We start from the raw sequence: 13,159 nt of genomic DNA, 5'->3' as shown, positions 1-13,159 counted from the left end.
TGGGGTAGGAGAGTATAGGGGGTTGGGGCAGAAGGGCAGAGAGCTTGGGCTTAAAGGAAAAAAAAGAGTAATAGGGGTTGGGGCAAGAAGGGCAGAGAGGGGGCAGGAGAAGTTTAAAAAGGGGGGTTTTTTGGGCCAGAAGGGCAGCGAGAGGGGGCAGGAGAGTATAGGGGGTTGGGGCAGAAGGGCAGCGAGAGGGGGCAGGAGAGTATAGGGGTTGGGAGAAGGGCAGCGATGAGGGGCAGGAGAGTATAGGGGTTGGGGCAGAAGGGCAGCGAGAGGGGGCAGGAGGAAGTATAGGGGGTTGGGGCAGAAGGGCAAGGAGCTAGGGGGCAGGAGAATAATAGGGGGTTGGGGCAGAAGGGCAGAGAGCTGGGGCAGGAGAATATAGGGGGTTGGGCAGAAGGGCAGAGAGGGGGCAGGAGAGTATAGGGGGTTGGGGCAGAGGAAGCGAGAGGGGCAGGAGAGTATAGGGGGTTGGGGCAGAAGGGCCCAGCGAGAGGGGCAGGAGAGTTATAGGGGGTTTGGGGCAGAAGGGCAGCGAGAGGGGCAGGAGAGTATAGGGGTTGGGGCAGAAGGGCAGCGAGAGGGGGCAGGAGAAGGGTTGGGCACACGAAGGCGTAAAGGGGGTTTGGGGCAGTACAAAGGGCTGTAGGGTGGCTTGCCAGAGGGGGGTAGACGGGGCTAGGCGTGAGAGAAGTGGGGCAGTAATGGCGCTAATGCTGCAATAAATCACGCTGCCACAGTTATTATATTGGCTCTTGGAGTACATTTCCAAAAAAAATTAAGGAGGAGGAGCCAGAGAAGGAGCAGGGAAGCCAAGAGCACAAGAAGATAGAAAAATAGAATTTCGGGGGGGGGGGTGGGGAGGGGGGGGGAGTAATGGGTGTCCAGTTTTGTGGCTCTGGGGCCACTCAAGGTCCTGGCATGGGGGGCAAGGGATGGGATACAGCAGGTCAGGGAGGTGGGATTAGAGGGGGACAATCAGTCTCCAAGGGTCTGGGCATCAGGGGCATCAGGGGCACCAGGGGCAAACAAGGAAGCCAGGAGCTAAGGAGGAGTCAGAAGCAAGAGGAGGCGGAGCATCAGTTTTATGTGCAGATGTATATAAGTGAAGTCATTGGAAATTTAAAAAAATGATGAGAAATGTTCCCTTTCAGCCAATAGGAGCACACGGAATGGCTACAGGCTACGAACAGGGGGTTTGGGTTTCCCCACCCAATCAGGGCTGGATTTGTGGGCTGGCCAGGCATTAGGGGGGCATAGTGCCATGTTAATGAGGGGAGGGGTGACAGTAAAACAGCATAAAAGGGTGAACCCCAAACTATAAATAACTAAACAAAACGGGAAAATAATATCAATTCGTAGCCAGTGGCCGTAGAGACTGCGGGGGTATAAACCCAAACCCGTCTCAAATAAACTCCAAATCCCAAGCAAGTTAAGGAAAATCCAACTGACATTGAATAGCTCCCCAATATCCATCAGTAGTGTGGGGCCCCCGAACTCATAGCTGAAAGGGGAGACGTAGGAGAACCCCAGTGCACGCGGGCAAGGAGATTGGCTCAAAGTCGGTCCTTTTTATTATTCGCATTTAAAACCAAAGCACCTGACGCGTTTTCAATGGCGTACTTAATTATAAGGCAAAAACACTCCAGTCATGAGAGGGTTAAATAGTGAGATCACCATAGATGGACAGGCCACCACCCACCCACCATGTAAAAATAATGGAAATAAACCGTGAGAAAAGAAAAAAGAAGAAAATATCCTACAAGAAGGCAAAATGAGGGATAAAATATTTGCAAATAAATATAAATGTAATGTACAACCGCTAATATCAGCAATGGATTGCAAGCCCCCGGGGCAACGCGCGTCTGGAATAAAGTCCCCTTGGCGGTTAACAGTAACCAAGTCGTTTCCACAGAGTGGGGGAAAGGCTTTACTTGCCAACAAACTCACCCCCCCTGTAAAATCATCGCTAATGGGGATCATTATCTCACTATTTAACCCTCTCATGACTGAGGTGTTTTTGCTATAATTAAGTGCGCAGGAAACGCCGTCAGGCGCTTTGGTTTTAAATGGATAATAAAAGACAGATTTTAGCCAATCTCCTTGCCGGTGCCCTGAGAGGTGACAGTAAGGGCTGACAGAGAGGGAATGAGACCCCCCCATCAGTATAGGCCTGGCATGGGGCCCATGTTATTAATAGGGAAGAAAGATAGGAGAAATGGGGGGGCCCCCTACCCCGAGGTAAAGATAGATTGGGCAGGAAAATAGTTACAGGGGTAAGTGTGCTGAATGCAGCCAAAGCCGCTGTGTGGGGGCAAAAACATAATAACTAATGGGAGACAATTCAGTTAGATATTTGGACGCACCCCCCTCCCCAAACACAGGGCTTTTTGTTGCGCCACAGAATGAAACATCCAAGCGCTGCAGTTTCAGCAGAATGTTGCAACCCGCGTCACGTGAGGCCGAAGGCGTGTGGCACGTGCCAGGGTGATTGTTGCAGAACCGCAGGAAGTTGGGCAACAGGCGCGGCAGGGGGGGGGGGTATTATGGCCGGCAGGGAGGGGGGATTATGGCCGGCAGGGAGGGGGATATGGCCGCAGGGAGGGGGGATTATGGCCGGCTGGGGGGGGGGTATAATGCCGGCAGGGAGGGGGGATTATTGGCCGGAGGGAGGGGGGATTATGGCAGGGAGGGGGGTATAATGGCCGGCAAGGGAGGGGGAATTATGGCCGGCAGGGGGGGGTATAATGGCCAGCAGGGAGGGGGGATTATGGCCGGCAGGGAGGGGGGATTATGGCCGGCAGGGAGGGGGGATTAATGGCCGGCAGGAGAGGGGGGATTATGGCCGCAGGGGGGGGGGTATAATGGCCGCACAGGGAGGGGGGATTATGGCCGGCAGTGGAGGGGGATTATGGCCGGCAGGGAGGGGGTATAATGGCCGGCAGGGAGGGGGATTATGGCCGGCAGGGGGGGGGGTATAATGGCCAGCAGGGAGGGGGATTATGGCCGGCAGGGAGGGGGGATTATGGCCGGCAGGGAGGGGGGATTATGGCCGGCAGGGGGGGGGTATTTAATGGCCAGCAGGGAGGGGGGATTATGGCCGGCAGGGAGGGGGGGATTATGGCCGGCAAGGGGGGGGGTATAATGGCCGGCAGGGAGGGGGGATTATGGCCGGCAGGGAGGGGGGATTATGGCCGGCAGGGAGGGGGGATTATGGCCGGCAGGGAGGGGGGATTATGGCCGGCAGGGAGGGGGATTATGGCCGGCAGGGAGGGGGGATTATGGCCGGCAGGGAGGGGGGATTATGGCCGGCAGGTGAGGGGGGATTATGGCCGGCAGGGAGGGGGGATTATGGCCGGCAGGGAGGGGAATTATGGCCGGCAGGGAGGGGGGATTATGGCCGGCAGGGAGGGGGATTATGGCCGGCAGGGAGGGGGGATTATGGCCGGCAGGGAGGGGGATTATGGCCGCCCGGCAGGGAGGGGGGTATAAATGGCCGGCAGGGAGGGGGTTATGGCGCGGCAGGGAGGGGGGATTATGGCCGGCAGGGAGGGGGGATTATGGCCAGCAGGGAGGGGGGTATAATGGCCAGCAGGGAGGGGGGATTAATGGCCAGCAGGGAGGGGGGATTATGGCCAGCAGGGAGGGGGGATTATGGCCGGCAGGTGAGGGGGATTATGGCCGGCAGGGAGGGGGATTATGGCCGGCAGGGAGGGGGGTATAATGGCAGCAGGGAGGGGTATAATGGCCCGGCAGGGAGGGGGGATTATGGCCGGTAGGGGAGGGGGGGTATAATGGCCGGCAGGGAGGGGGGATTATGGCCGGCAGGGAGCGGGGGTATAATGGCCAGCAGGGGAGGGGGGTATAATGGCCGCAGGGAGGGGCGGATTATGGGGCAGGCAGGGGGGATTTATGGCGCGGCAGGGAGCGGGGTATAATGGCCAGCAGGGAGGGGGGTATAATGGCCGGCAGGGAGGGGGGATTATGGCCGGCAGGGAGGGGGATTATGGCCGGCAGGGAGGGGGGATCTTAGGGAAAGGTAAAAGCGATCACTTGGGCCGCAGCATTGTGTGTAAGGGGGGGGGTGTAAGGAGGGGGAATGGGTGTCAGTTTGTTGCACATTAATGAAGTTCAATAAAAAGTGGCCCCAATACAGAACCCCGAGGGACCCCACTACAACCTCACTCCCAGTATGGAATGTACCAGTGCCCCCCCGTACCCGACCCTGTGCCAGTCCCTACCCCGGTACCAACAGCCTCACTAACCCCACAGCCCTGAGCTCAGAGCAGCCGTTTGTGGGGCGCAGTATCATTCGCTTAGGCACAACCCTAATAGACCCCCCAATGGCTTTCTGTCCGGCCCGGGAGGGGTTAAAGGGAAACCATTGCTTATTTATCAGCAGAAGGGTTTATCCCTATGAGTGGGGGCAGCAATACTGCCCCTGAGTTTATATGTCCTATCACTGCCCCCCAGTAGCCTAATTGCCCCTGTGGCTGGGGCTAAGCCGGGGGGCTCCCAATAACAATACAAGCTGTTCAGAGCAGAAGGGTAAATGGGTTCAGGATGCTGCTGGGGATTTGGCCAGATTTACCAACACCCATGTGACCCCTGAGCGCTGCACTGATTTGGTTGAGAGGATACAGGTTTGTCAGGGTACAAATGAAAATATGCAAATTCAGCAGTAGGGGGCAGCACCCAGCTGTGGGGCGGGGTCTCTCTGTTCTGCATGGGCGGGCCCTCCCCTCTATCCCTTCTCCTCGGGGGCTGTCCTACATTACTACCCCCGCCCCAGTCCTCCTCCTCTTTCCTACAATTCCTCACTTTCCTCTTTGTTTCCTCTGTCTCGTTACCTCCAGGGGCATCAGGATCATGAATCCAACATAATCTGCGCCGCCCCAATAAATAGTAACCATGGGGGGGGTGTATTAGAGAGAATACAGTAATACAGCTAATGGCTCCATTTTGCCTCCTGTGTGGAGCCTCCTACTGGTAGCTCAGGGTAGTGCCTCCGCACCTTGGATGCCCCTATTTGGCCGGGGGGTACTTTGCCGTTTCTTCCCTGGGGCATTAGACCCCTGTAGATAATGGAACCAATACACTGGATTAAAGGGGAGGCTTAACCTGTTTGTGATATTTCCTATTGAGACAGTCGCAGGGATCACTTTGTGGCAGAAGAGACTGCAAAGGATCTTTGTCAGTATTTGCCCCCCCCCCAGACAAGCTGCAGTGGAACAGCCATTAGTATTGGGCAAAGGTTGTCCCTGCAGTTCCAGCCCCTCCTCCAGCGCAAGAGAAATTGGTTTGATTAATGGCCGCTCAGTGTACAAACCCACAATCAATTCCTGCTGTTTGTTTTGCCCGAGACACACGGAGAGGCACGTTCTGTAGCAAATCTTTAATTATATAGAAACTTGCCCCCCCAGCCCCCTCTGGGCACTGGCAGCCGATTAAAGGGCAACTCACCTAACAAACAACATTTAATATGAATCTGGGGACATTTTGCTGCCGATCTATTTGTCCTGAATCTGCTTTCAGGTTGCCCGGGGGGGTCAACTGACCTTAGTAAAAGAAAGCATCTGTACAGCTACGGTGAGTGGGAGGTGCAGAAATAATACAGTAACCCTGGGAGTAAGGGTGCATCATGGGAAGTGTAGGACAGTGAGGGGGCCATATCACCTAGGATGTGGCTCTTTATATTACATTGGGGTACTGCCCCCTGGGGTACTTCTGGGGTTCCCTAGGAGCCGCACTCAATCCCAGCATCCTCGTTGTGGTTACAGTTGTGCGCCTCCCAGTTGGGTTTGGTACATTGCAGGATACTGGTCTCCGACCCGACGCAGTTCAACATCGTCCAATAGGATCTTCCCCGCACCTGCAAAGGGATCACTGAGATTACTGGATGCCTAATGGGGGGCAAAACAAGTGTCGCTGTACCCCCATTCCTGCCGCCCCCATTCCTGCACCCAAAGGACAGAAGCTAAAGCCCCAACCTCCCCCTTAATCCCCTGTAAGTAAATAACGGGAAATCGTGGCCCCTGACCAACCCTGATGCCAGTTTATGGGCAGATAGTGGCCCCTGGGGGCACCATGGTGCAAACTCACCTCCTCCGGCAGTGAAGGCCTGTACCGCCCGGGAGTACCCCAACATTCGGCAGACAACCGCCCCATCATTCAGATCCCAGTTGTCGTCGCAGATCGTACCCCAGTTGCCACCATGAAAGATTTCCACTCGGCCCCGATGGGTCCCGCCACAAGCCGCACAATCGCTAAACAGGCGCAAAAGCACATTAGGGCCCATTTATCAACAGTGCAAATATGTGGGTGATATTTGTCCCCCCATCCAGTTGCACTTGGCACTCACCACCACTATGTGGCGCAGCCAGGCACAGCACCCACCAAAAAGGGGAGATAGACCTGGGGGCATTTACTTATTAAACCCCTTACATGAGCCAATAGAAAGCGACTGTGGCCACAAATGCTTCTAAGCCTGGTATCTTCCACCTGCACGGGGCAGGCGTTAGGTGCGGGGCAGGCGTTAGGCGGGGGCAGGCATTAGGCGCGGGGCAGGCGTTAGGCACGGGGCAGGCATTAGGCGCGGGGCAGGCGTTAGGCAGGGGGCAGGCATTCGGCGCGGGGCAGGCGTTAGGCGCGGGGCAGACGTTAGGGGCGGGGCAGGCGTTAGGCGCGGGGCAGGCGTTAGGCACGGGGCAGGCATTAGGCACGGGGCAGGCATGAGGCACGGGGCAGGCGTTAGGCGCGGGGCAGGCGTTAGGCGCGGCGGGGCGCGGCGTTAGGCGCGGGGCAAGCGTTAGGCGCGGGGCAGGCGTTAGGCGCGGGGGCAGGCGTTAGGCGCGGGGCAGGCGTTAGGCGCAGGGCAGGCATTAGGGGCGGGGGAGTCGTTAGGCACGGGGCAGGCGTTAGGCGCAGGGCAGGCATTAGGAGTGGCGCTCTGTACCAACTGTACCCTCACAGCCACATTACCAGTGGGCACAAGCGGATGGCACCCTGGGCTCTGGGCCCTACAGAGAATGAACTAAGAGATAGTCTCCTACCTGGTTGTGTCCCTGGTTGTCCTGAAGGAATAGAGAAGAAAATCAGTGATGCCTTCTATGCCCCCCAATAGAGTGACTGGGGGCCACACTGGGCTGTAGAGAGAGTTGGAGACTACACACAAATGGCCCCCCCCCCCAACTGGCCCAACAATGGTATATTTATTTATATTGCACCCCAAATAGCGCCCCCTATTGGCCAGGGTGGGTGGTGCTGGGGGCCTGGGACACAAGGAGCCCTGAAGGCCCCGTTAGTGTATATTGGGGGGTATAGTTATAGTACCACTCTAGGGGTGATGCCCCCCAAACCCACCTATTGGATCAGAATCTACTGACCCAGCACAACTGCTACTTACAGGGGTCCCTAACATTTGGCATGGGGGGGGGGGCTCCATGTTGTTATTAAAACATAGATAATTGGTTCCCTTCCACCTACCTTGTGCCAGGATTCCCTTTCTCACCCGCTCAGCCATTGGCCAGGCTTCCTTTGTCCGTCGCTCCAATGGCCCGAGAGAACCCCCTTCGTGGGCCGTCCCTCCGGCTTAGCAGAACGGGTTCATGCAGGAGCCTGGTAACCCTGGCAGTAGGAAAGACAGGGGTATTAAGGTGGGCATTAGGGGCAGATTTACACTGCAGTTTCGGGTCCCTCAGACCAATCTGGTACTGATCTGCCCGTGTATGGGGCCCTCCGACAGGTCTCCCCAACCGATATGTTGATTGGCCGGGCATAGATCGAGTATTCACGTCTTATTGCACCATGGCAGCGATGTTCTGCCCCTGGCAGGGCAAGAGGATATTTTGTTGGCTCCGCCCATCATAGGGGGCGGAGATAAATATCCGATGTCTCACCTGATTCTCCTGTGTCTCCTTTCTGCCCCGGATCTCCCATAGAACCTAGGAAAGAGGGGTAACTGTCAGGCAAAGGTTGGGCACCTGAGCCAGGGGGGTAAAGGGAAGCTGAGTGTGAGTGTGAGTGAGAGAGACAGACTAGGGGACTGTGAGTGTGCACTAAGAATAGAGGGGAGACAGTTGGAGACAGACTGCAGAGTGAGAGACAGACTGGAAGAGAAGGAGGGGGGGTCCCTAGTGACACTGAGCTGCCCCCCCCGCCCCCCATTTCTGTGGATTTACCTTGATTTCCTTTTTCTCTTTGTCCCCAATTCTCCCCGGGGCACCTGGCAGTCCTGGGGGGCAATTAAAAAGGACCATGAAATTCCAGCTGACGTGATTTATTAACACAGAAGTTGTGCCCCTCCTTCGTGCCCACAGAGCACCCCATTCCCACCCTGTGCCCACAGAGCACCCCATTCCCCCCTGTGCCCACAGAGCACCCCATTCCCGCCTGTGCCCACAGAGCACCGCAATTCCCCCTGTGCCCACAGAGCACCCCATTCCCCCTGTGCCCACAGAGCACCTCATTCCCCTGTGCCACAGAGCCCCCATTCCCCCTGTGCCCACAGAGCACCGCCATTCCCCCCTGTGCCCACAGAGCAACCCCATTCCCCTGTGCCACAGAGCACCCATTCCCCCGTGTGCCCACAGAGCACCCATTCCCCCCTGTGCCCACAGAGCACCCCATTCCCCCTGGTGCCCAAGAGCACCCCAATTCCCCCTTGTGCCCACAAGAGCACCCCATTCCCCCTGTGCGCACAGAGCACCCCATTCCCCCTGTGCCCACAGAAGCACACCCCATTCCCCTGTGCCACAGAGCACCCCATTCCCCCTGTGCCCACAAGCACCCCATCGCCACCACACCTTTCCCCCTTGTGCCCAACAGAGCACCCCATCCCCCCTGCGCCCACAGAGCACCCCATTCCCCCTGTGCCCACAGAGCACCCATTTCCCCTGTGGCCCACAGAGCACCCCATTCCCCCCTGCGCCCACAGAGCACCCATTCCCCCCTGTGCCCACAGAGCACCCATTCCTCCCTGTGCCCCACACAGCACCCCATTCCCCCCTGCCCCCACAGAGCACCCCATTCCCCCTGTGCCCACAGAGCACCCCTATTCCTCCCTGTGCCCACACAGCACCGCCCATTCCCCTGTGCCCACAGAAGCACCCTCATTCCCCCTGTGCCCACAGAGCACCCCATTCCCCCCTGTGCCCACAGAGCACCCCATTCCCCCTGTGCCCACAGAGCACCCATTCCCCTGTGCCCACAGAGCACCCCATTCCCCCTGTGCCCACAGAGCACCCCATTCCCCCTTGTGCCCACAGAGCACCCCATTTTGCCTGTGCCCACAGAGCACCCTTCGCCCTGTTGCCCATTTGGTTAGTAGATACCAGTTTACCTTCCCTTCCAGTTTCCCCAGTCTCCCCTTTCTCTCCAGCAGTGCCAGGCTCCACCGGCTGTGCCCGGGGTACCCGCTTCTCCTCTCTCACCAGGATCCCCTGTAACCAAGGAGACAGTTTTATAGGCCTGTACATCTGTCTCATTTATACAGTAGGGCCCTCAGGCAGCGGCCCAAAGAGCTCACAGATTACATCTATTTAATGGTCAGTGATACTGCATGTAATGTCTCATCATCAGTCACCTGACCCTAACGGCCTCCCCTAAATGAACTGCCTCCCCCAAATGAACTGCCTCCCCCAAATGAACTGCCTCCCCAAATGAACTGCCTCCCCCAAATGAACTGCCTCTCCCGAATGAACTGCCTCTCCCGAAAATGAACTGCCCTCCCCTAAATGAACGGCCTCCCCTAAATGAACGGCCTCCCCTAAATGAACGGCCTCCCCCAAATGAACTGCCTCCCTCAAATGAACTGCCTCCCCCAAATGAACTGCCTCCCTCAAATGAACTGCCTCCCCCGAATGAACTGCCTCCCCCGAATGAACGGCCTCCCTAAATGAACGGCCTCCCCCAAATGAACTGCCTCCCTCAAATGAACTGCCTCCCCCGAATGAACTGCCTCCCCAAATGAACTGCCTCTCCCTCAAATGAACTGCCTCCCCGAATGAACTGCCTCCCCTAAATGAACTGCCTCCCCCGAATGAACTGCCTCCCCGAATGAACTGCCTCTCCTGAATGAACTGCCTCCCCCGAATGAACTGCCTCCCCCAAATGAACTGCCTCCCCCAAATGAACTGCCTCCCCCGAATGAACTGCCTCCCCGAATGAACTGCCTCCCCCTAATGAACTGCCTCCCCCGAATGAACTGCCTCCCCCTAATGAACTGCCTCCCCTAAATGAACTGCCTCCCCCGAATGAACTGCCTCCCCTAAATGAACTGCCCTCCCCTAATGAACTGCCTCCCCTAAATGAACGGCCTCCCCCTAATGAACTGCCTCCCCCGAATGAACTGCCTCCCCCTAATGAACTGCCTCCCCCGAATGAACTGCCTCCCCCGAATGAACGGCCTCCCCTAAATGAACGGCCTCCCCCAAATGAACTGCCGCCCCCGAATGAACTGCCTCCCCCGAATGAACTGCCGCCCCCGAATGAACTGCCTCCCCCGAATGAACTGCCGCCCCGAATGAACTGCCTCCCCCAAATGAACTGCCTCCCCCAAATGAACTGCTGCTTTTAACCGCAAAATTTTCCAGCCTTAACCTGCAGTTCCAAGGGGGAGCCCCGTGGCCCCAGCAGATCTGCCCCCGCACAGTATAAATATGGCCCAGGCGTCCATTGGCCGTGACTTCCAGCCAGAAAGTCTCTGTATTTGCCCCGTGGCCCCACTGTAAAAGGAAAGCTCCTGTTGCTGAACTCAATAGGCCAGGTATGTGCTGGCAGAATGAAACGGTACAGGCCCTTTTGCCCCGGCCACTGGGGGGCACATTCATCTTTACCCAGTGCTGGTTCGGCCCAAGTAACAAATCCCCCTTAGGATGATTGTACCTTTTGCTCCGGGGGGTCCGGCCGCTCCAGGCTCACCTTGGGCCCCTGTGAGACAGAGAGCAGCTTGGGTAGAATTAGCGGAAATGACTGGGGGGCCCCAAGCCGAAATATCAGCACAGTCTATAGGGACCCTATACTCACTGCGCTCTCTGGGCCCCGGGGCCCTACAGCACAACAATATATAGTGATATTGGGGTCAGGACCCCCCACTGGTTTGTTCCTTGGAACCCCCCAAACTCCCATATAAATAGGGAAAGTGCCGGATCCCACCTCAGTGTTACATTCATGAACACTATAGGGGCCCCCCAATATCTTGTTTGCAACCCAAGGAGTAGATGGGGGGTGGATACTGGTATGGGGGGGTTGGATGCTGGTATGGGGGGGGTGGGATGTAGGTATGGGGGGTGGGATGCTGATATGGGGGGGTGGGATACTGGTATGGGGGGGTGGGATGCTGGTATGGGGGGGGTGGGATGTAGGTATGGGGGGGTGGGATGTAGGTATGGGGGGTGGGTAGCTGATATGGGGGTGGGAAACTGGTATGGGGGGGTGGGTAGCTGATATGGGGGGGTGGGAAACTGGTATGGGGGGGTGGGTAGCTGATATGGGGGTGTGGGATACTGGTATGGGGGGGTGGGTAGCTGATATGGGGGGGTGGGAAACTGGTATGGGGGGTGGGTAGCTGATATGGGGGGTGGGAAACTGGTATGGGGGGGTGGGTAGCTGATATGGGGGGGTGGGAAACTGGTATGGGGGGTGGGTAGCTGATAGGGGTGGGTGGGAAACTGGTATGGGGTGGGATACTGGTATATGGGGGTGGGATACTGGTATGGGGGGATGGGTAGCTGATAGGGGTGGGTGGGAAACTGGTATGGGGGTGGGATACTGGTATATGGGGGTGGGATGCTGGTATGGGGGGGTGGGATGCTGGTATGGGGGGTGGGATGCTGGTATGGGGGGGTGGGATGCTGGTATATGGGGGTGGGATGCTGGTATGGGGGGGTGGGGATGCTGGTATGGGGGGGTGGGATGCTGGTATGGGGGGGTGGGAAACTGGTATGGGGGGGTGGGATACTGGTATATGGGGTGGGATGCTGGTATGGGGGGTGGGATGCTGGTATGGGGGGGTGGGATGTGTGGTATATGGGGGTGGGATGCTGGTATGGGGGGGTGGGATACTGGTATATGGGGGTGGGATGCTGGTATGGGGGGTGGGATGCTGGTATGGGGGGGTGGGATACTGGTATATGGGGGTGGGATGCTGGTATGGGGGGGTGGGATGCTGGTATGGGGGGGTGGGATGCTGGTATGGGGGGGTGGGATACTGGTATATGGGGGTGGGATGCTGGTATGGGGGGTGGGATGCTGGTATGGGGGGTGGATGTTGGTATGGGGGGGTGGGATGCTGGTATGGGGGGGTGGGATGCTGGTATGGGGGGGTGGGATGTTGGTATGGGGGGTGGGATGTTGGTATGGGGGGGTGGGATGCTGGTATGGGGGGGTGGGATGTTGGTATGGGGGGGTGGGATGTTGGTATATGGGGGTGGGATGCTGGTATGGGGGGGTGGGATGTTGGTATATGGGGGTGGGATGCTGGTATGGGGGGGTGGGTAGCTGATAGGGGTGGGTGGGAAACTGGTATGGGGGTGGGATACTGGTATATGGGGGTGGGATGCTGGTATGGGGGGGTGGGATGCTGGTATGGGGGGTGGGATACTGGTATGGGGGGGGTGGGATGCTGGTATGGGGGGGTGGGAAACTGGTATGGGGGGTGGGATGCTGGTATGGGGGGGTGGGATGCTGGTATGGGGGGTGGGAAACTGGTATGGGGGGGTGGGATACTGGTATATGGGGGTGGGATGCTGGTATGGGGGGGTGGGATGCTGGTATGGGGTGTGGGATACTGGTATGGGGGGGGTGGGATGCTGGTATGGGGGGGTGGGATACTGGTATGGGGGGGTGGGAAACTGGTATGGGGGGTGGGATACTGGTATGGGGGGGTGGGATACTGGTATGGGGGGGTGGGATGCTGGTATGGGGGGGTGGGATGCTGGTATGGGGGGGTGGGAACTGGTATGGGGGGTGGGATACTGGTATATGGGGGTGGGATGCTGGTATGGGGGGGTGGGATGCTGGTATGGGGGTGTGGGATACTGGTATGGGGGGGGGTGGGATGCTGGTATGGGGGGGTGGGATGCTGGTATGGGGGGGTGGGAAACTGGTATGGGGGGGTGGGATACTGGTATATGGGGTGGGATGCTGGTATGGG

At 57.8% G+C, this 13,159-nt stretch overlaps 1 protein-coding gene across 1 annotated transcript in view; it reads right to left on the bottom strand.

Annotated features, from left to right (window-relative positions):
* Positions 1 to 7,597: 7,597 nt before the first annotated feature.
* LOC116407839 (collagen alpha-1(XIII) chain-like) overlaps positions 7,598 to 13,159 on the bottom strand; it is a 22,823-nt gene continuing 17,261 nt past the window's right edge. Inside the window, exons 5-9 of the mRNA XM_031893893.1 lie at positions 10,891 to 10,935; positions 9,347 to 9,446; positions 8,187 to 8,239; positions 7,905 to 7,949; positions 7,598 to 7,632 (exon numbers count right to left, since the gene is read on the bottom strand). Of these exons, the coding sequence (XP_031749753.1) occupies positions 7,598 to 7,632; positions 7,905 to 7,949; positions 8,187 to 8,239; positions 9,347 to 9,446; positions 10,891 to 10,935 (278 nt within the window). The remainder of the gene's footprint in view (positions 7,633 to 7,904; positions 7,950 to 8,186; positions 8,240 to 9,346; positions 9,447 to 10,890; positions 10,936 to 13,159) is intronic.

Source organism: Xenopus tropicalis, chromosome 9, assembly GCF_000004195.4.
Source record: "Xenopus tropicalis strain Nigerian chromosome 9, UCB_Xtro_10.0, whole genome shotgun sequence".
Lineage (NCBI taxonomy): Eukaryota > Metazoa > Chordata > Amphibia > Anura > Pipidae > Xenopus > Xenopus tropicalis.
Note: the sequence above shows the minus strand (reverse complement) of the source record. Positions and strands in the feature narration are given on the sequence as shown.